At 31.8% G+C, this 24,092-nt stretch overlaps 1 protein-coding gene across 1 annotated transcript in view; it reads left to right on the top strand.

Moving 5' to 3' along the window:
- LOC111638911 (N-acetylglucosaminyl-phosphatidylinositol biosynthetic protein-like) overlaps positions 1-21,160 on the top strand; it is a 28,621-nt gene extending 7,461 nt beyond the window's left edge. Inside the window, exons 4-13 of the mRNA XM_023384682.1 lie at positions 975-1,150; positions 1,956-2,071; positions 2,326-2,337; positions 2,651-2,718; positions 3,575-3,703; positions 5,054-5,136; positions 6,138-6,223; positions 8,646-8,829; positions 8,997-9,096; positions 20,019-21,160. Of these exons, the coding sequence (XP_023240450.1) occupies positions 975-1,150; positions 1,956-2,071; positions 2,326-2,337; positions 2,651-2,718; positions 3,575-3,703; positions 5,054-5,136; positions 6,138-6,223; positions 8,646-8,829; positions 8,997-9,096; positions 20,019-20,051 (987 nt within the window). The 3' untranslated portion in view covers positions 20,052-21,160. The remainder of the gene's footprint in view (positions 1-974; positions 1,151-1,955; positions 2,072-2,325; positions 2,338-2,650; positions 2,719-3,574; positions 3,704-5,053; positions 5,137-6,137; positions 6,224-8,645; positions 8,830-8,996; positions 9,097-20,018) is intronic.
- Positions 21,161-24,092: the final 2,932 nt, after the last annotated feature.

Below are 24,092 nucleotides of genomic sequence, written 5' to 3'. Positions count from 1 at the left end.
TTTAACACCGATGAGTCATTGTTTACACATCTGGATGACCTTGAACACAGCTGGAGTTGGATTTCCCGGGACATTCTCATAGACGTCTCGGGATGACAAGGGTTTAAAGTAGGGTGACTACTAGCTAGGCCTATATTTTTAAATATTTTTAAAAAATTGAAATTTTAATTGCGATTTCCGACCCCATCTAATTAATTAAATTTATATATAATAAAATATATTAATTAAAAAAATTAAAAAACTATCGGAGGTCGTTTTTGACATCAGAAACTAGCTTTAAATAACTTTAAGGAAGGAAAATCCGTGCGCTAGAACTTTAGAACGATGAATTAATTTGATAAAAAATCCCATTAAAAAACAATTAAGCCTTAATCGAGCCTTATCAAAGGCTCATTAAAATAGCGATAAATTTTTTTTTAGCGCGGGAAAAAAATTCTGAAAAAATTTGGAGACAAAAAACATTCCAAAAATTCAAAAAAAAATTAACCCTTAAGGACCGCGTTTTATGTAACGCTATGTAACTTGCCCGAGTTTTCTCGGGTTATGGGCTTAAGTTATATAATATATTAAAATAAATAAATAATAAGAAATGAATGAGTAAATAAATAAATACATTATAAGTATTTATGAATTAAAAAAAAATTATACGCGAGAATCGAACCCGAGAACTCAAGCTTATGAATCGCACTCGTTACCACTCTGCCACAGGACGCTCAAATAGAAGTACGTATAATTTATATATAAAGTGCTAAAAAACTTTAAGTTCGATTTTCTTGATTACATTTGAGTATTGCACTTTAGTATTTTACACGTAGTACACTCACATGGTGTACTACTTCTACACCAAAGATTGTCAAAATCCGTTACCCCAAAGCCGTAGGCTCTCCTTGTAAGTTTAAATTAATTAATTAATTAAATATATTTATTGATATGTTATATATAATTGTTAATGTATTGAGTTTGTTTATTTTTAGGCATTTTCAGCATTAGCTCAAGAAGCTATGTTTCATGCCAAAACAATGGGGATAAAGACTGTTTTTACTGATCATTCTTTGTTTGGTTTTGCTGATGCAAGTGCAATTATTACAAACAAATTACTTCAGATGGCGTTAACAGTTTGCAATCAAGTCATCTGTGTATCTCACATTGGGTAAGCAAATTTAAAATTTGTGTATTATATAAGTAATGTTAAAGCTTTTTTTATTATTAATATGAGAAAATTCCTTTAGTTAAATTTTATTACGAATAATAAATTATTTTCTTATATGCACAGTTTTTAAGAGAAACCTTCAACTTTTTTTTTTACTTGTGAACATATACATGTTGTATTATATCCCGTATATATAAGATAAAATTGACCATGTTTTTTACATTATACAATTTATATGTATAGCATAAGTAGCAAAATAATTTTTGAAGTAAAATTAGAAATATCAATTATTTTTGAAATATTTTTCTACAGGAAATCATACATTATCAGCATCAATGCTATTGTGCTTGATTCTGAAAAATCAAAACCTTTGAAGCAAAAAGTAAAAATTTATACATTTTTTTAATGCTTTTACCTGAATAATTAAATGATAGGAATGCAAATAATGACCTGTGATATAGAGCATTTTTACATGCACATGATTTAATATAGTATTGGTTCATAATTTCGAATATTAAATTTGACATTAAAAGCAAAATCATTAGCCATAATAAGCCTAATAATTCGTTATAATTTAGGTAAACAACTGGATGATAAATGTTGTTCGTTAAAATTAAATCAGATATATGCTAAAATGAGACTTCTGTTACAAAGTTGAGAAAGAATGCTGTTCATACTATTTATATAAAAAGTTTTCAGTTAATAAAATTAATTAAAAATTTTAATCAGAATAAAGTTTATAATCAATGCCATTGAATATAATTTCATATTGTTTTTAGTACAATATGATTTAATTTTAATTTAGTAAGGAAAATACAGTCCTTCGAGCTGGAGTAAAACCAAGTTCGGTATCTGTCATACCTAATGCTGTTGATACAACAATATTCACACCAGATCCTTCAAAAAGAAATCCTAATAAAAGTAAATGGTTTTTTTTATGATTTTAATTAGAAAGTATTGAATAGAACCAATGTAGTTTTAAAATATTTTTATCTATAATAAACTTGCTGTGTGTAATAATCTTCAAGTTGAACAATAATTATTTAAAATCATTAATATTTTTTTCTTACACAAAACAAAAAAATTTACAATGATTTTTATCATTGAAAAAGAAATGGTTTTGATGTGAAATGAAATATAAATTATTTCCTGAACATTAACAAAATCTTTTGGAGTTACTATCAGCTGTAATGATGATTTATTGAATGTTTCAAAAATAAATTAAATCATAAATTATAAATACATGAAAGTTAGACTTAATTTAGAGAGAAACAAATGCATTGATATATTCATATTGTCTTTTTTAATTAAAAAATAACTTCCTGTTTAAAATGCAAATAATTAGCTTTACATATAAAGATGTAATATTGTTAAANTAAAAATATAAAATATAATTGATCATTTTTGAGATAATTCAATAATGGAAATTACTGAATGTTAATAAATTTATCAGATAGTAAAGTAAAAATATTTAACACAATATTATAAAACAATGAAGAGACATATCAAGATTTCTCCACCCCCAAACATCTGAAGTAATTCCAAATATCTTGTTCAAAAGGAAAATTGTGGTTTCTTAGGTAGTGTGGAAACTTTCAAGATTTCTGTAATGTGGTTGCCAAAATATAAGCAGTGAAAAGTGCAAAAATCACCAGAAAAGCTGTATTTTCTCATTTTTCTTTATTTGGCACTGCATATGCTTGTAGAGAAAAAACTACTGGATGTAGAAAGCTTAAATTTTAAACTTAAGCCTTTCTCATTATCACTGAGGTGTTTGCAAAACTTCTGGGTCGATAGGTCAAAGTTCATGAGGTTTTCCATAGAACTAATTCAGTTTTGCAGCTTAATTTATGCCTATAAAGATAAAATTGCATTGAAATAAATGAATTTTATTCAAAATGTTACTCAGAATTACAAGAGCTCAAATTTATGTGAATTAAAACTTTTTATAATAATTATTCTAAATGGCATATCGAAAGTGTCAATTGGCAGCAACCAATATGAATATTGAAAGCATTTGGTTGGCAGTGCATTTGGTCAGCGATGTGTTCATTCAGTGCTTGATGACTGCCGCAGCGGTTGCCTAGCACCAACTGAATTGTACATTGTTGTATTATGTATTGATGTAATAGTACAGTTATTAAACAAAAAACAATTGATATCCAAACAAAAATATCTGAGATGTTTTAGTTTGGATATTGTTTTACATTCATCAGCAAATCTTTTTTCATATTTCTTTAATATCTTCTTTGATGTTAAAATGAGTTCTTAAAAAATTACTATTTTAATGGTTGACATAAATTTTAATTTATATAAATCATTTTCAATTGAATCTTACACATTAAAAATTTAAGTTACTTTTGACCTTACTAATTTCAGGTACTTAGTAACTTTTGTTTACAACAAAGTTGACAAAGTAAAAAGTTACATGTATTGATCTCTACAGGTGGTGATGGACCAAAACGTATTGTGTTAGAAGAAGTGCGTGAACAGCATCAATTACAAGACAGAGTTACTTTACTTGGTGCTGTAGAACATGAAAATGTGAGAAATGTGAGTACAAAAATTAATCATATAGAAATTATAGAAAGAAAACTGTTGATTACATTTTTTATTAAATGTTTTATTGCCATTCTCAGAAAACATAATCATGAGGAAAATCACTCAGTGAGTTTCTATTTTAATTTTTTTTTTTATTTCAAATTTCCATTTCTTTTCTTTAGATTATTAAATACTTTATTAAAAAAACTTTTTTATGTAAAACTAAAGATTTTCAAAGCAAATCTAAAAATGATTTTAAAAGGTTAATTTTTGATTTATTTAAAAAATAAATAAGTACATTTAGTTTATTTTTATGATTATTTATTTAAGATCTTATTGTATTTTTGTTTTATTATCTACCTACACATTTATTAGTTTCTTTGAATGTATTTTCAGTAACAATAATAGTAATAAGTAGATTGGTTTATCGCAAAGGAGTGGATCTCTTAGCTGGAGTTATTCCAATTATATGCAATAAATATCCAAAAACACAGTTTATAATTGGTAAGTTTTAATTTTATAGTAAAACAAATATTTATTAATTATTGAAAATTCATCAGATAAAATTGTGTTAACTTTAAAGTTACACATTTCAGAATTAATTTATTGTTATTTGATGATTCTTAGCTTTATATATACACAAACATACCAAGATAAGTAAGATTTAGCTTTAAGCATTTTATCAGTTTTGATTTTTTTTTATTTTTCAGTTGATTATTTGTTCATACTTTTCATACTGCTAGCAGATTTATATCCCTGGTTCATTTATTTATTTTTTATAATCTTTGTATTTGAAACAAATTACATTAAGCCAAATGGAGAACAATTAAACATACCATACACACTTTCACTAATTTGTATGCTTTTAATAAACTTATATGATTGTAAAAAGCTACTACTTGTACTATTGATTGGCACAGTTTTTAAGAGAAACCTTCAACTTTTTTTTTTTACTTGTGAACATATACATGTTGTATTATATCCCGTATATATAAGATAAAATTGACCATGTTTTTTACATTATACAATTTATATGTATAGCATAAGTAGCAAAATAATTTTTGAAGTAAAATTAGAAATATCAATTATTTTTGAAATATTTTTCTACAGGAAATCATACATTATCAGCATCAATGCTATTGTGCTTGATTCTGAAAAATCAAAACCTTTGAAGCAAAAAGTAAAAATTTATACATTTTTTTAATGCTTTTACCTGAATAATTAAATGATAGGAATGCNCTGTTAATAATAATTAATTTGTTTAAATCAATTTTAACTAAATGTTATTATTAAAAATGAACATTATGATTTTAATTTTTTAAGTTTATGATTATTTTTTTTTAAGTTTAATTATTATTTTAGATTCTGGTGCAAGGTGATATTTTTTTGAATGCATCTTTAACTGAAGCATTCTGTATGGCTATTGTGGAGGCAGCATCTTGTGGGTAATGAAATTCTTATTATCTCCATTTTTTACATATAATAAACTAAATAAACTACTACTAATGCATGATTATATGATTGCAAGTTAAAAAATTTTATATTGATAAATAAACGATTAATTATAGCTTTTATAGCCAATTATATAGAAGAAATATGAGTAAAAGTTAAAGCTTTGCCTTCAATAATAGAGACTTTTTCAGTTTCTGATAAAATGTAGAAATGTACCTGATATTTTTATTGCCATATGATTCTAATTATTAAATTTATCGAGAGATGGCAGGTTAATCACCTATTTCTAGCAAAATTGATTTGCATCTAATTATGAAACTACAATATATGATTTTTCAAATGTGAATTTCTTAAATACTAACATCAGTTGAAAATATGGCAATGATATAAAAGATACTGTACAAGACAGCATATGAGGTTGATTTATATACCAAATTACCTTAAGATTTGCAGTTTGAAATTCTGGTTTTAATTTGTACTGACTGTATAAATCAACTCCTTAACTATTTAGTAAGCTACCAGTAGGTTAGAACTGTAATGTGGATACAGTATATGATAACTACAGTGAAAGCATATAATAAGACACACCACTTTCATTGAGACATAAACTAATATATTTCAATGTAAGATATACATAAATTATACAGCTAACACTAGAAGGCAATAGAATCTATGTAGGACATCAAGCTATGCCTAAAAATTTTTAGAAGTTATGTCAATAAGATAACTTACTAAAGTTGGTACATCAGGTCTATTGGTATATTCAACACCTCTAATAAAATATTAACAGTATACACAGCATAGTATTACAATAATATATATGGTAAATGATAAAAGAATTGTGCGCCTTTGCTTATGTACTACCATTTGTATTAGTGATGTATGGTTACTGCATCAGCTGTTGCAAACTGTCTGTAATGTTTTTATATATTGGATTTTTATTATTATATTAAATTTTGTTAAGTAAGTTCACCAAGTTATATTTGTATTTAAGATTGCAGGTTGTAAGTACAAGAGTTGGTGGTGTTCCTGAAGTGCTTCCTCCCGATCTGATATGGTTAACAGAACCAAGTGTTAAAGGTAACTTTTGTAAATTGGAATTTTTCCTCATTTTTTACAATGTTAAATTTTTTGAATAAACAATGTAATATATTTAATAACCAATTCAATAGCAGACTAATTTATGTGAATTGTGTGCTTATCCTAGGTACACAATAGAAATGGCAGGTAATAAGGGATAGAACTTGACATATATGAGTTAATGATTTATGAAAATTTTTAAATTGATTTAGATTTGAATTCAAGTTCTCCAGAGTAGTAGACTTATGCTCTTACTGTTTGACTATCAGACTATCAGGAATGAAAGATATAAATTTTCTTTCAATAGAACAGTTATCTTGCACAGTTTGAGAAACTTTAATAGTATTGACCAAACTCTGATTAAACATTATAATATACACAAAAAATATTGAAACTTAATTAATAAATAGCTGTCAATTGTTTAGCAGATTTATTTACTAATTACTTAAGTATTTTCTTAGAAATTTGTCATTTTGCTAACAACATTTTTACATTTAGTACTGTTAGACATGAATACAACTCAAGCAAATATCTTATTCATGTGGGCATGTATATTGAGGCAAATTAATCACATTTTCACAATGATCATTTCTTAGTTTCTTGTTTAAAATTTCATTCATTTTCTACACTTCAACCTTTAATATTAAAATACTTTTATTGCAGTATTTATTTTCACTTAATGCAAATAAATTTAAGAATAAACAAGAAAACATCTATTCATACATTTTATTAAAAATTTCAAATTCATCTATTGGATATAACTTATATTTTGTATTTTTGATAAGATTGCCTCTTCCCTTGAAACTTCAGATATTTAAAAAAAATATAATTTTAGACTAATGTTAAAAAGTTTTGCATTCTCTTTTAAATAAACATTTCTGCAGCATTCTACAAATATATCATGGCTATAAACTGTAACTTGAGGCATGTATTTCATTTCACATTGTTTTTGAAAGTTATAACATTTGGAGTTATAAAAAGGTTTTTGAAAGTTATAACATTTGGAGTTATAAAAAGCAGATCATTTGAACATATTGTAGTTCCATCTCCACAAGAAAATTTTTAAACGTTTTTGCATTTGTTCAGATGAAAAGCCTACAAATAAAGGTTGACTCTGCCATAAGAATTCTCTTCACTCTTCAGAAAATAACAAATTAAACTATAATGTTTTAATGTATTGTTTTTTTTTTGGATATTTTTTTAATGTAAATTTATCATCATGGAAATTTTATCAGTTTGTATATATCTATAAAGTTTTAGATTGTTAATACTTCAAATGTTTTGTATAGTCAATGTTCATATGCATTGAAACTTGATATTTGACTGTATCAGAAGTACTCGTTTTAATAATTCTATTGCATTCTTCCACAGTAAGTCTTTAAGAGAAAATTTTTCCTTATTGATAATATAAACATTAAAGTAAATAATTTTCTTATTGATAAAATTTTGCTTTAAACCAGAAAAATGTGATTCAAATTTGGAAATGCAATAAATATGCCATACAGATATTTTTAGTGATTTGCTCATAATGGTTTGAACTTTTCATGATCCATACATTAACTTTAAAGATCACTTTTATGTAAATATATAATATAAAAGCCATTTATATATATAATATATCACAAATTGTATGATATTATCCAAAGATTTTAGGTTAGATGCATACAAACATTTTTTTGTTAATATTTAATCTTGGTCCAATACAGTGCTGTACTGGGTTCAAAGTAATGGACCAAGATTAAATATTAACAAACATATATTTGTATGCATCTGAAGCTTCTAAAAGTACAAGATTCTAAGCAAGTAGTTCTCAACCATTTTGGTTTGTAAAATGTGTAAAAGTTTTCTAGTGCACTTTATGCACAAAATTAAAAACATATTCATAATTTAAACTATATTAATAACTGTGTACAATAATAAATTTATCCAAAATACAGCAGAATAGTTATTCATTGGTTGTGGATGTAATAATTCTCCATACAAATGGGGTTTTCCTCATTTTTAAAATATATGTTCATACTATTTGCTCACTTAGCTATCTCTTGTGGCACATCATTTGAGAATCACTCACCTAGCAAAAGCCTAGAATGATTATGCCTAATGCTGCCATTGTTTTCTCATTTTCACAAATTTGGCTTATTTTCTAGAACTATATATAAGCATAGAAAGACAATTTATATTTACTTTTGAATTTAAAGTAATCTTTCATTAATATTGATTTTAAAAGTTTTTGATTAGTTGGCAAATTGCATGTAAATTGCAAGTAGGGGGCAACAAATATTTTGTATTTCCATGTATACTAAAATTAGGCCTATTTTTATCATTTATAAGTGATGTGTCAAATATGTTTGAGCATCACTGGTTTAAACCATTTAGCAAAATAGTTATTTTTTTAATGCCTACAAAATTTATAATTATGTAGGTCTGGTGGATGGCCTGGAAAGAGCTCTTGGAGATCGCAAGAGAGGAAGAGTGGTTCCACCCTTTGAGGCATATTCAAGAATATGTTCTATGTATCAGTGGAACAATGTAGCACAACGGACAGAGGCCATCTACAATAAGGTGGAGAGAGATCCAGTCGACGATTTGTCCACTCGACTAAAAAAGTAAACTTGAAGCCACAATTATATCATCACAATGCTTTCTTATCTAAAAAAACATTAGTGTAACTGTGTTTTTTTTTTTTGCATTTTTATGAGTTTTGCTTCTCAGAAAGTATTTTTAAATTAATAATTTATAAATTAAAATTAATTATATTTATTTTCTTTTATAGATTTAAACAATGTGGTCCAATCGCCAGTTTATTTTTCATGTTGTTAACTATCATCGAGCATTTGCTTCTTTTATTGTTTAATTGGTGGATTCCAGTTGAGGTATGAGAAATATTTATTATTATTTGTAACAGACAATTTTCATTTTAATTATTCTTGATTTGATTGATTTTCATTGCTTACTTTCTTCACCATTTTTGTCTCTCCTCTTCATCCTCTTCCATCTTTTTCATCATATGGAGGTTTTGATACATTATGTGAATACCACCATTTCCCCCTCCAAAAATATCTATATATACATTAGTGAACTGTTATTTACGACATTTGTAATAATTTTTGTTTATTCACTTTATTTCAACTTTTTTTGCTAATTATGTATTCGCTTGAACTTTGTTAAAACCTTAACTATATCTTGAACGACAACCAAAATTACAAGAAGAAATTCACCTATTTTACCGATCTAGGGACTCCCCCTTTCAAAATTTTAATATCAACTCAAAATAATTTAAAAAGACAAATTAGAATAAAACGGTTTGTTATCCAACTATCAGAAATCTCACAACATGCCAAGGAAGAGAGGAAGGAGCAATTAAATAATTAAAATTGTAAAGGATTAAAAAGAATATATAAAAATGGGGAACATCGCATTTCACTTCCCCCCTTTGTTTTTGGCACAGAGTGTCGTGACGAGGCTCGAACTTCTACAATGTTTACATATTAAACGAAGAACTTAGATAAACCAATCAATGAATAATGATTGAGAACTATCCCAAAGCAAAGATGAGTCACGTCAACTTGGTGATGACTCTATGAAAGTTCGATGTCATTACCAAATAAGAAAACACTGTCTCAGCTACGATGACGACACTGCCAGTGAATCATCACACGATGACGTACTTTCTCATGCTGGAAGTGTTTAAAAAGAGAGCTCCAACCAGAGAAAGCTCAGATGGGGAGAAAGACAGAAAAAGGGAGTGAGACAGACAGACAGAAGCGAGAGCGAGAGAATGAACGAGCTCAAAAACGAGCAAGCACCAATAATAGACTAAGAGTGAGAGTGAAACAGGATCAAGAGACTGACCGACTGTCTGAACGTATGACAGAAGGCATCTTGTTTACTTGGTATGTTGTGAGTCGCATAAGTTCGAATACCCCCTCGTTATATAGATAGGAAAATTTCCAAGAAATTGAAGTTTAGAACAGAATTATAAAATCCATTTTGTGTTAATAAATTTCCTTTAATTGGTTATATCTGACTCAGCATTCTTCCTCCTGAGAGGCTGATTCCTGGACTTTGGAGTGGCTCTTACCCTTGTGCCTTAATAATTTATTTCGTCTCAATCAGCGGTGTGTCCAATAAAACACACCTGGTGGCAGGGGTGGGATTTTTCAAAATTGCCTCAGAGATCGGTGAGCTTCAGATAAATAATAATAATTTTGTTGTTTATAATTGTAAGGAACTAAAATGTCACTCACTACCAGATATGGGAATGCAGGAGGAGGAGTGATGGGATCAGAGTCGTTCGCTCCATTAGGGAATACTCTCCCTGCATTTGATGGTGAACTAGGTCCTAAAGTCAGAACCTTCTTTGAGCAGATAGAAGAGTTAGCTCAGTTGCACAATTGGGACGTGACAGATCAGTTGCAAGTTGCAAAGTGCAAATTAACGGAAATTGCTAGAGAATTCACATATCGGGGACTTAAAATTTATGGAACAACAGACTATGAGGAATTTAAGAGATTACTTATAAATAGGTTTGATAGAGAACCCTTATTGGTTAGAACTCAAAAATTCTATCAATGCATACAACAGAAAAATGAAGATGTTCAAACATATGCAGTTAGGCTGCAAAGTTTAGCGTGGGATTGACTCCTGTTACAACCGCTGGCAATGATAGGAAGTGACAAATTATCGAAAATTGCCTACAAAAAAAATTAGATACAAAGTTATTATTCTGTGTGTAGTGTCTTTGCAGTCCAAACAGCAATTAGTTAGAAAACGTTACAGTTTATTTAAAACACTTTTTTAATTCAGNGTTACAACCGCTGGCAATGATAGGAAGTGACAAATTATCGAAAATTGCCTACAAAAAAAATTAGATACAAAGTTATTATTCTGTGTGTAGTGTCTTTGCAGTCCAAACAGCAATTAGTTAGAAAACGTTACAGTTTATTTAAAACACTTTTTTAATTCAGATGCATTTCGGGTTGGCTTGTATTCCCTACCCCTCTTCAGTGCTGTTAAAATTACAAAAAACAAGGTGAGTTTCACAACATTGTTGTGAAACAATGTTGTGAAACTCACCTTGTTTTTTGTAAACTCACAACATTGTTGTGAAACAATGTTTCACAACATTGTTGTGAAACTCACCTTGTTTTTTGTAATTTTAAATAATAAATTTATAATTTTAACAGCACTGAAGAGGGGTTGGGAATACAAGCCAACCTGAAATGCATCTGAATTAAAAAGTGTTAGTTAGAAAACATTACGGTTTATTTAAAACACTTTTTTAATTCAGTTCAATTCCTGTCAGGTTTATCCCCATCCATTCGAAGACAAGTCCTTTCTAAAGATCTGGAGGGCTTTGAACAGGCAGTATCCATTGCAACTCAGGAAGAAATGATAGACCAATTAACAATAAGACCTAGATATCATATAGGTGCTATAGATCTTGATGTTGCTGAATTAAAACAGGAGGTGCAAAGACTTAAGTCAGAGCTCTTAGATGCGAGAGAGGCTAGACATCGAGACGCATTCCAAACACCCATGACCAATACACTCAGCGATAACTGTGTAGAATCTCAGGAGTTACCAGACTTGACCACAATAGACAATCCACAGATGTCAATCCAGCCATCATTAGCATACACCTCTTTCCATCAGTCAAACAGTTCACTTTTAGACAACCTCGATACTATAATAACAAATTCAAAGTGAACAAAGTACACACTTCTAATCTTAGAGCAAAACAGGTATCTTCAACTGCCCCTATAAGGCATGATCGCTTTACACCCAATGCTTCCAGAGTTTAAACACTCCACAGAATTGGAGAGGACAAAATACAGAGTGACCTTTCATTTACTGCACCCAACTGGAGATTGAAATGAATGGAGTAATACTAAGCATAACCAGTAATGATTGGTAAAACTACCTCGTTTGATTTAAACATAGAATGTTATGTCTGTGGGAACAGAGGACATTTCGCAAATTTTTGTAGGGCTCAAGCCACTATGCAAAAAAATCAAAGCATAATGGGACCAAAATACGTCAAATCAAATAATCTTCCAAAAAATGGGGTAGCGACCCCTTCCGCTCGGAGAAACGGAAGGGGTCGCTACCCCATTTTTTGGAAAAACGCTCAGTAGAAAATCTGTGTTCTCCAAAAGGAAGTAAAGTTAGTGTTGAACCTATAGTTAAGTCCCTCAATTTGCTTAAACTACGAAAAACAAATAATAATCGAAAATCACCTATAGTGTTAAGGAATGCACAATACCATTTTAAGGATTTAAGGGATCCAGTTGTAGAATGTGTGGTTGAAGGTTCGAAACTTTTACTTCTGATAGACACAGGTGCAAGAGTTAACTTGTTTCTAAAGATGTTCTAGCCAAATTAAGTTCAAATCCTCCCAAATCAAGTAAACCTTGATCCCAATCCATGGGATCACAGGGCATAAAATACATAGTGAGGGAATTTACAATCTCAGCATCTGATTAGGACCCTTATGTTTTTCACATCCATGCTACGTAGTCGAGCCCTCTATCACAAATCCCTATGAGGGAATATTAGGTCGAGACCTACTTGAAAGGTTTAATATTGATGTTCTCTTCAGCCAAAACAAACTTAAGTTCCCTAATGAGAAGACAAAAATTTTATTGGGAAAAATCAGAAGGAAATTTTTCCCAGAGGAACAAAAGTGAAACTCACCAGAAAATATATAAATCCAAATTAAATAGGGTAAAGACTTCAAATGTAAAAGAGTGTGAATAGGAGTGACTTTCCGACCAGAGCTGTTAGACTTGTTAAAGACTGTACTCTTCCATCTAGATGTGAAGTGATTCTACCTACGGAGGTCAGAAACAATTTTAAGACTCAATCAAAAATAACTGGAGTGATAGAGCCAATAAACTTCAAGGTCAATGATATCATAGGAGCTAAAGTGTTGGTCACAACAAATCATAGAAATCAAATCCCTGTTCGACTAATGAACTTCAAGAAAGAATAAATTGTGTTAAAATGAAATACTTTAGTGGGCACATTCCTTCCTGCCATAGAAGAAACAACTCCTAAGGATCAACTTATGATTAGAAAGGTGGGTTTCAAACAAGAAAAACCAACTTTAAGTAATGAGGAGTTTGGAAAATTATTTAGTTGGTAAGGAATACAAGAAGAAGAAAAAGCTGTTCTCCTACCTCTTCTTTGAAGATATAAAGATGTTTTTGCCATGAATGATTTTGACTTAGGATTCTGCGATTGGATTCAGCATGAGACAATGCACCCATATATCAAGCTCCATATCATATACCTTACTCACAAAGGCCTAAAATGAACGATATAATCAACCAATTATTAGAGCTTAAAATAATAGAACATTCAAAATCCCCATGGTCAGCCCCTGCTCTCTTGGTTAAGAAACATGATCAGGCATGGCCAACATACGGCCCGTCTAATAAATTTATGTGGCCCGTGATTAATACAGTGATACCCCGAACTTACACGATAGGTGGGACCGAGCGATAACCGCATAAGTTGAATTCGTGTAAGTCGAGGTATAACTTCGCAATTTGTGTAAAATCCAACTTGGATGTATGTAAGCTAATAAATGTTCTCGTTAATCTTATCTTGTCTTTTGATTCATTCACAGTTACAAGAAATCACCACATAGTCTCTCAAGTCTCCGTAGATATAACAAACACAGAAACAAATAACACAAAATAAATTGTAGCTATGTGTCAATTCCGCGCGACACGTCCAAACATGTAAGCTGAACAATAGTGTGGGGGAAGTGAGTAATCAAGAGTTGCATAGCGCTCTAACAAAAGACGAATCGGCGAGATTTGAAAATCGCATAACTCCAGGTTTGCGTAAGTTGAGGTATTACTGTATTTCAATATTAGCTACTCAAATCCAAATAGCTCGATTTAAAAATTCTGATGCCTGAAAAAGAAAAGGTCAACAACTCACTGTGCATTTAGAGTTAACCCTCCATTACAAATCTCTTAAGTTCAGCGTAGAATGTTGATAAAGCATGATAATGTGAAAAATGTATCTGTAATCTCTATGTACAATTTAGTCTCTATGGGGTGACACCACAATGAGATCTTGCACCATCTCAAAATCTTCCTAGAGCATGGAAAAAGAACTTTTTCCATGGGCCTCTGGTTCGGCCCATGGAAAAAGTTCTCTTTCCAATTCGGCCCGGGGGCAAAAACTGTTGGCCACCTCTGAACATGATGGATCGGTAAGATTGGTCATTGACTACCGTAAACTAAACAATATCACTAGGATTGATCCTTATCCATTACCACAGATCTCTGAGACATTTAGTATGTTAGGAAAAGCGAAGTATTTCTCAGTAATGGATATGTTAAGTGGGTTTTGGCAAATTGGAATAGGCAATAAGGAGAAGACGGGATTCTTCACATGTGATGGGCATTATCATTGGAACTGCATCCCAATGGGAATGTGTAATTTGCCTCCCACCTGGCAATGTTTGGCAGATTTCGTTCTGAGCGGCATAAAAGGGAAGATCTGCCTTGTGTATATGGATGATATCCTAACCTACAGTCCAGATCTACCATCTTACCTAGAAAGATTGGAAGCAGTGTTTCAGAGATTGAGGACTGCTGGATTAAAGCTAAAACCAAAAAAATGTACATTTTTGAAACATGAAGTAAAATTTTTAGGGCACATAATATCAAAAGATGGTGTTAGGCCAGATCCAGGAAAAATAGAGTGTTCAAAATTTTCCTACACCCACTTGCAAACGAGATGTCCAAGCCTTTTTAGGCTCTCGGGATATTACAGAAGACACAGAGGGATATGCAAAAACTGCAAAACCCCTCACTGAACTATTAATTTTAAAGAATGGAACAAAGTTTGAATGGGGAAGTGCACAACAGAATGCCTTTGATTATTTAAAACAGCACCTCTATTAAAGTTTCCAGATTTTGAGAAACCTTTTATCCTGTCAACCGATGCTTTCAACCTGGCAATAGTGGGAGTTTTATCTCAAAAACAAAGAAAGGATGAGTCTCCAATAGCATATGCAAGTAGACAACTTAGGAAGACAGAACAAAATTATTCTGCCATAGAGAAAGAATGTTTAGCAGTCATTTGGGTGATTAAGTATTTTAGACCTTACCTTTATGGACGAAAATTCATGATAGTAACAGATTGTAGTCTTGAGCTGCCATCATGAACATTGATCAATCACTTGAGGGGTCTGACTTGTTGGAATGTCACCCTCCAACAATACTCCTTTGAAATAATTCATAGACCTGGAAAATCACATGGAAATGCTGACGATGTTAGTCAAATTCCCATACAACAAATTAACAATTATAAACCTATTTACAGTAAACAGGCCATCAGAGAAGCACAAACAGATGACCCCATTCTGAGTAAAATTGTAAAAATCTTGAAGGGAGAAACCATTCCAAACCCATTAGAAAAATTTCCAGATAAGCTGGAAAACTTCTTCTTAGACCCAGATGAGGTTCTATATCATATTCGAACTCCAGAAGGTAAGGGAGAAACTTGGCATCAAGTAGTTATTCCCAAAAAATTGACCGAATATATCCTCCATCAGGTCATGTAGGCAGTAAGAAAATGAGGAAAAAGTTAGAAACACAATTCTTTTGGCCAGATCTTCGAAAAGACATCCAACGGTATTGTGAGCGATGTGAGAAGTGTAGTATGCGTAAATGAACTGAAAAATGGATGCAGCAACCCCTTCAAAAATTCTCAGAACTTAGTTGCCCATTCCAAAGAACAGGAATGGATATTTTAGGTCCTCTTCCTACTACTACAAAAGGTAATAAATATGTATTCGTCTTTTTAGATCACTTCAGTTGCTATGCAGAATGTGCAGTACTTCCCGACCAAAAGGTAGAGACAGTTGCAAGAAGTTTTGTCGAAAAGGTTGTTTTACGTCATTCTCCACCAAACCAGTTATTAACAGATAGAAGAACTAACTTTTTAACTAAATTAATGGAAGAAGTCTGCAAATTATTAGGCATTAAGCAATTATACACATCAGCATATCACCCAGCAATCAACGGGATTGTGGAGCGCTTTAACAAGACCCTCGTTGACATCATCGCTCACTATGTGAGTTGAGACCAGAGAGGCTGGGACGATTGGATTCCGCACGCTCTCTATGCTTATAATACAACCAAACACTCCTCTACAGGAGAAAGTCTGTTTTTCCTGATCTATGGGCGAGATGCAAATTTTCCAATTGACATAGATACTGCACCTAAGCAAATCACTTATATTACAAATCAAAGCTTTTAGCCAGACTAAAAGTGTTTATGAAGCAGTCAGAACCTATTCAAGGGATGTCATAGAGAAACGAAATCTCCATCATGATAGTAAACATAAAGGACACCTATTTCAAATTGGAGACCGAGTTTATGTGAATATCACACAACATCCCTGTGGAACAAGCAAAAAGCTTTCACTGCGATGGAAGGGATCCTTTAGAATCACGAAACAACTTAGTCCCATTAATTTCGAGGTGCAGGATATTAAAACTAAAACAAAACTTCAACTACATGCTAATAGGTTAAAACCTGCTGCTACGGGAAATGAAATCAACCCAATCCCAGAGGATAACCTAGAAGGTACAATAGCAGATAACTCTCCAAAAACATCAGGTCATCAAGATGAGAATAAGGAGAATGGTGACGAAATATTTGATCCATGGGATAACTTTATAATTCCCCCATCAACTCAAATGCCACCTCCTCCAAATACCCTGCTGTCCAGACAAGAAGCAACAGAGATAAGAGACCAAGGGATGAAACAGTCCCACTATTCCCTTTGAAGTCGAGGCACTGTACCCGACCAACCCTGGATACAACCGACCCCAACTAGACAGAGAGAACAACTCCAACCCTATTAATCTAGTTCAAACAGCTAACAGCCGAAAGTTATAATACAATAGACGATGAATACATTGAAATTATTATAGAATGAATATACAAATATCCCTGTTAAAAAAGGTGCATTTCTCAAGGCCACATGTCAATCTTTTGTAGAGTCAACACTGAGGAAAAATGGATTTATTCCACTCCCACTCCACTAAGCCTTGTTGTAGACTGCAAACAAAATTGGAAACAACAATCAGATTCTAAAATAATCAAATTAGTTAATACGTGATTTGTAACATTCCCAATGACTCGTACAGGACATGTAGCAGGAGTACAGTTAGCATCACACTTTCAATCGCAATCTACTCTTTCAATTTCTATAAAAAAATCCTCCTATTATGGACAACCTAAACAGCACGTAACAGGAAATAATAAAGTCTTTCTATAACTTATCCGAAGAAAAAAAAGGTTCAACAAACTTAGCTAATGACGTTAGATTACCACTAGAAGTAGCTAGTTTATCTTTAAGAGATATCCAAAATCAATTAAAAACATTGAAGTAAATATCTGAAGTACAACACTCTCATGATAATGACAGATTAGGCACCCAAAATCATTATTTAGTAATGGGTGGCAGCATAGCTGTTATAGTCACTATCATAATTATCGTGATTTACATGCATCTTATTAGAGGTAGACGTAGATCAAGGACCAGATGTCCCAATCCAAAAATCCCGACGCCTATAATTGCCCCTATTGTGAACTCACAAATACCGTGAGAGACAGTACCAGAGGAGATTCAAACACTCCAAGTAAGAGGAAACTGAGATAGCGCAGAGAACACTGCTAGCTCTGAGTACAACCCGCCAGTAGAGTATAAATTCTCTAAATTGTAATGTGTGCGCAAGGTGATATGAACTAAGGACTATTTAAAACCATTTTTTTTTTTTACTTTTACTTAATTTCTACCCCAAAATCAACTATGTCAGTGCATACTCCAACACAGTGCAGAGTACAAGTCGTTACTCTGCTCTTTTGTCCTTAAATCAGCGAACTTCGGCCTGAAGACAAGACTGTGTACTTTTTTTTTTTGTGAAAATCTCCTGTTGCATGACGTACTCTTTATATTCCAACCATCTCAGGATGCCGAAGAGTGGTGAATGACACTAACAATAGGTGACTGACTAAATGGTCACTGTGAACGACATCAGTGAAGAAAAAAAATGTCATAAACATTTTTTTTTTTTTTTGGAAATGGCAAAGTGATGTGAAGACCACCATTTCCCCACCTCCAAAAATATCTCTATATATACATTAGTGAACTGTTATTTACGACATTTGTAGTAATTTTTGTTTATTCACTTTATTTCAACTTTTTTTGCTAATTATATATTCGCTTGAACTTTGTTAAAACCTTAACTATATCTTGAACGACAACCAAAATTACAAGAAGAAATTCACCTATTTTACCAATCTAGGGACTCCCCCTTTCAAAATTTTAATATCAACTCAAAATAATTTAAAAAGACAAATTAGAATAAAACGGTTTGTTATCCAACTATCAGAAATCTCACAACATGCCAAGGAAGAGAGGAAGGAGCAATTAAATAATTAAAATTGTAAAGGATTAAAAAGAATATATAAAAATGGGGAACATCACATTTCACTTCCCCCTTTGGCACAGAGTGTCGTGACGAGGCTCGAACTTCTACAATGTTTACATATTAAACGAAGAACTTAGATAAACCAATCAATGAATAATGATTGAGAACTATCCCAAAGCAAAGATGAGTCACGTCAACTTGGTGATGACTCTATGAAAGTTCGATGTCATTACCAAATAAGAAAACACCGTCTCAGCTATGATGACGTACTTTCTCATGCTGGAAGTGTTTAAAAAGAGAGCTCCAACCAGAGAAAGCTCAGATGGGGAGAAAGACAGACAGACAGAAGAGAGAGCGAGAGAATGAACGAGCTCAAAAACGAGCAAGCACCAATAATAGACTAAGAGTGAGAGTGAAACAGGATCAAGAGACTGACCGACTGTCTGAACGAATGACAGAAGGCATCTTGTTTACTTGGTATGTTGTGAGTCGCGTAAGTTCGAATACCCCCCTCGTTATATAGATAGAGATAGGCAAATTTCCTAAAAATTGGATTTTATAATTCTGTTCTAAACTTCATTTTGTGTTAATAAATTTCCTTTACAATCGACCACCCTATAACACTGTTGATTATTCCGTTTCATATGAATTCCATGTTGTACGAGTCACTTAGATTTTACAAATACGTGTGCCGTTCACAGCCCAGCACACATATTTGTAAAATCAAAGTGACTCGTACAACATGGAATTCATATAAAATGGAATAATCAACAGTGTTATAGAGGGGTCGATTGTAATTGGTTATATCTGACTCTGCATTCTTTCTCCTGAGAGGCTCATTCTTGGACTTCGGAGTGGCTCTTACCCTCGCGCCTTAATAATTTATTTTGTCTCAATTGGCGGTGTGTCCGATAAAACACATCTGGTAGCAGGACCCTACCCAAAAAGTGCGTAATAAATCTTTATGGCCCCCGAACCCCACACTTATCATTTTCTCCAAATGTTTGTAAAACAATACTTTCATAAACGTCTGGCTGAATCTTCCAAGCATACAGTAAGTACCACAGTAACATGGAACAAACACCAAAATACACGAAGACAATGACACAAATAACTATTAGAATTTGTGTTTTGGAGGTGACTTTACTAACCACAGCAGAAAAATCAACAATAGCAACCAGCATTTAACTTTTAGTTCATAAACTTGTTCTCTTTCCAATTTGTTTTTCTTGGATATATTTCTGCATCTCTCAGTATTTCATCTATTCTAAATTATTAAGTTAATCATTATCGAAATACAATAAATCATTAATCAATTCTTTTCAGACTATCGATTTTGCCGTGGACTTAAAGACGTAAGAATCTACGAAAGATGAAGACAAATAGATTCAAAATTTTAACATGTAATTTAAAATAACAAATATGACTGTTTTGATATGGTATATTTTTACCACAGTTTATAACAGGTAGAATTGGTAGTGAAAGTTGTAAACTGAGATACTGGGATGTAAAGTAATTAATTAATTTAATTGATTTTTTAGAGTTTGTTCTAAGAAGTATCATTTTGATTGTGGTGGAATAACTAGACTCAGTTTTATTAAATTGAATAAAGGTAAAATAAACCAAAGAAAATGGTCCTCAATGAAAGTCAAATTTTAATTCTAAAATTAAGTTAGATGATGAGAAAAAAAGATAGTCTAAACTCTTTTTACCACTAAAACTTATATTGAGTTTTAGTGGTAAAAAGAACACATCAGTAGAGGACCTTTAGATATAAATGAAAAATAATTTACTGTAGATTCTATTCAACAAATCTCTCCAAAAACACTTCTGAAGAGGTGCTTGATTAGAAAATTTGTGTAAGATTATATAAAATTCATAAAGTTTGAACTTCAAACAACTAAAGTGATGATGCAAGGACTTAAAAGAATTAAGAAAGAAAATACAGTGGAACCTTTATATTTGTAATATTCGATGTTTGTCACATTTTGATGACTTTTTGTCACCGTATTCGTCGTCATTCTCAACACCAGAAGTGGTACTACAATCGCACGCCCGTGCCGATCAGCTAGCCATGTTAGTTAGCTAGCTGTAGTTAATCAGTCTGCTTTGTGTGGTTGTCATGTGTGTTGTTGAGTTATTGAAAAATAATCAATGCGAGAAACCAAGTTCCAATTGCTCCAAAGTGGCACCCAAATGTTGCTATAGTCAACCAAATTACAAATACATTCAATGATAATGTAATTGCCTACTTCAGAAAAGTTTTAAAAAACAGACAAAACACACAACATTGGACAAGTTTGTTATTAAATCGAGTGCTACCGAATCATTGGCAAAACAGACCCCCATGATCATAATTGGAATTGCCTAATGTTTTAATTGATATGTCTTCTTCTAAACAATAATACTATTCTTCCCCTTCTACCACTACACTGTATTTATTTAGTACAATAAAGTTTTACAAACAACATAATTTTTATTCTTGTACCTTTTTTTCAGGATGAGAACAGATTAATTGAATATCAGTTATTTATTATGAGAAAAATTGTTTCTATATTCATCATATTCCATATTAGGTCCTTAGGAACAGATTAATAAATATAGAGGTTCCGCTGTACTGAATTTCCAAGTACTGCCGAGAGCTTAGCTAACAAACTTACAGAAATGGAAAGTGAAAGAGAGGTTTGTTAAAGAAAATTATTACACAAAAAAACTAAAATTACAGGAAGCATCAATTAGGAAAATTAAATATAGAACATGGAAAAAATCAGAGAGACAAACATGTTTGCAATTAAAATTTACTAAAGGAATACTTCTCAAGACCTTAGACATTTGATTCCGACATTGAACAACCTAATACTGTATAATAAAACACTACAGAATTACAAAAACAGGAAAGAACAAATTAGTGGTGGAATTGAACTCAGTACGGTTGAAAAATTAAATAATGTGAGAAGTGAAAACTATCAATTATATACAGACGAATGTTAAATCATAAATGGTATGGAATTCCTATAAATGAATATTTGACGGCTTATTTTAAAAACTTATTTTTTCGAATTCGTGTGATGATAAAGGAAAGGCATTTGGAATTTGATATCATATTTAAGATCTAATAATGCATGTATCTTAGTTTAAATATTGCAGATTTAGAACCACATAGTTTTAAATTAAAGTACAGTAGACCCTTTATAACATGGAAGATATGTTCCTCGTTATATGAATTTCGCGTTGTAGGAATCCTTAAATAGATGAGCCAATCGCAGCCTGACACGTGTGAAGTTTACGGACTATGGCTGTTTGAAAGGTTTTCTTCCATAAAATTAATCGATTCTAGACTAATTCGACTTAACATTTCCAAAATACATATAAGTTTTTGGGAATAATCCGTATAAACTATGCTATGAACAAAATATTGTAGGATTACTTACCGAGTGTGCACCGTTTGACGTTGCCATTGCTTAAGCTTGTGTTCGTCGCGGAGCAGTGCACCAAACGGCGGCTGCGATTTCTGATGTTATTTTTCTGCGAAAAATTCATTGAACTTTGGAGACATCATTAATAGAAATAATTTTTATAGCCGTTGAATAAGAAATGTTTCTTTCACAAGAAATGTATAAAATTACAGTGCTGTATTAGACTTACAGTACCTAATTTACATACTGTACAGACGATAGTAAACTCAACTTACCCGCCTAAACTCTCCGTAGCGTGGCACTGGACGGCGGAAAGTAGTTCGGCTGCTCGTCTGCGATGACGTTTTACCGTGTTTTACGAGTCCCTTTTAGCATCTTTATACGAATATGTCGCAATTTTTTCGCCGCGTTATAGGGGGGTCTACTGTACCGTATTTGCAATTAATATAAGTTTACAACCAAATTATGAAAACTGGGTAGTATTTCACCATATTAAAAACAAATCACGTAATTTTGTAGAAGAGTGGTTAATTTAATGGACTCTTTAATTGAAACTCTAAGGCTCCACGAATCTTTTAAAACTTAAGTTAATGAACGAAACACATTATTTTTTTTTTTTCTAACAATATTTTTGAGGGGCATTTTTAATGCCGGAAAAATAAAGCCTCGTCCACACCGCTTCTGGGTAGAGCAATTTCAAATAGAACCTCCACAGTTTTTATAGTTTTAGATTATTATCCATTAAAAAGTAATGAAAAGTTAGAGGGTTCATTTCAAATTTGGAAGTTTTTTCCCCCACTCAGAAAGGGGGAATTCGCTTTATTTTTACAGCATTAAAAAGACCGATCGAAAATATTAAGCTTTTATTCTTAGTTTTTTCTATTACAAGTATATTTTCTAAGTTATTGATTTGTAACATCTTAGTGAAACACCCTATATGAGACAAGAGGGGAACCACCATAATGATAAAATGACTGCTTATAAAAGTACTCTTGGATTTTAGAACATGTTCAAAAATTATCTTAGCCTAAAATATTAAAATATAGTAATAAAACTGCTATATACATATACAGTATATTTACTTCAATGAAATCAAAGGAAGAGATAATTAAATATTAGATCATTTACAACATAGAGCATTTGAGCAATAACAGGTTGCACCTGTAGTAACACAACCACTTTCAATTTGAGGAGATAAGTCCAATGGAGTCCTACATTCTATGAGAAAAAATAAAACACATACTTTTGATTATGACTGCTTAAGTCTGAAATACCTGTACAATTTCTAATTGTTTCTTTTTTCATACTTTTAACTTATCCTTACAAGAAGGCATCTTATTGTGTGGAGTAAATGCAGTCATCAATTCAATATATATTATAAAGGTAAGTACAGTGTGCATGCTGCTAAAACTCAAAAATGAGTCCCGGTACGAAAACTCATCAAAATGTGACGAACATCGAATATTACAAATATAGAGGTTCCACTGTATTTTCTTTCTTAATTCTTTTAAGTCCTTGCATCATCACTTCAGTTGTTTGAAGTTCAAACTTTATGAATTTTATACGATCTTACACAAGGGAGTTATATGGTGTGGTAGCCCTTTATCCCCCATCCATGAAGAAGGTTCCCATTTTTACCTGAAGGGCGTGCTGTTGAAGATATAAGGGCTGGAAGTTTCACCCTCTAGAAATTTCTAGAACAGTCCAGAACATTCGAGAGAATTCCGGGATGTTCGGGAACATCTCAGACCATTCGAAGCCTTTTTTTGTATGGGTGGGACTACCCATTGGTGGGGATATATAAAGCAAGATCCATCGTGGGTTCAAACATCAGTTTCTTATCAGTGATGAAGGGAAGAACTGAAAAAGAAGTGAAAATTCCAAAGTAGTGCAGTGAGTGAATAAAAACAAACAGTGAAGTGTGAGTAGTCAAAGTGATACAGTGACTGAATAGAAGGGTTAGAAGTACGAAATAATCTAATAA

This window comes from Centruroides sculpturatus, unplaced genomic scaffold, assembly GCF_000671375.1.
Source record: "Centruroides sculpturatus isolate CEXI.00-Female unplaced genomic scaffold, Cexi_2.0 scaffold1277, whole genome shotgun sequence".
NCBI lineage: Eukaryota > Metazoa > Arthropoda > Arachnida > Scorpiones > Buthidae > Centruroides > Centruroides sculpturatus.
Note: the sequence above shows the minus strand (reverse complement) of the source record. Positions and strands in the feature narration are given on the sequence as shown.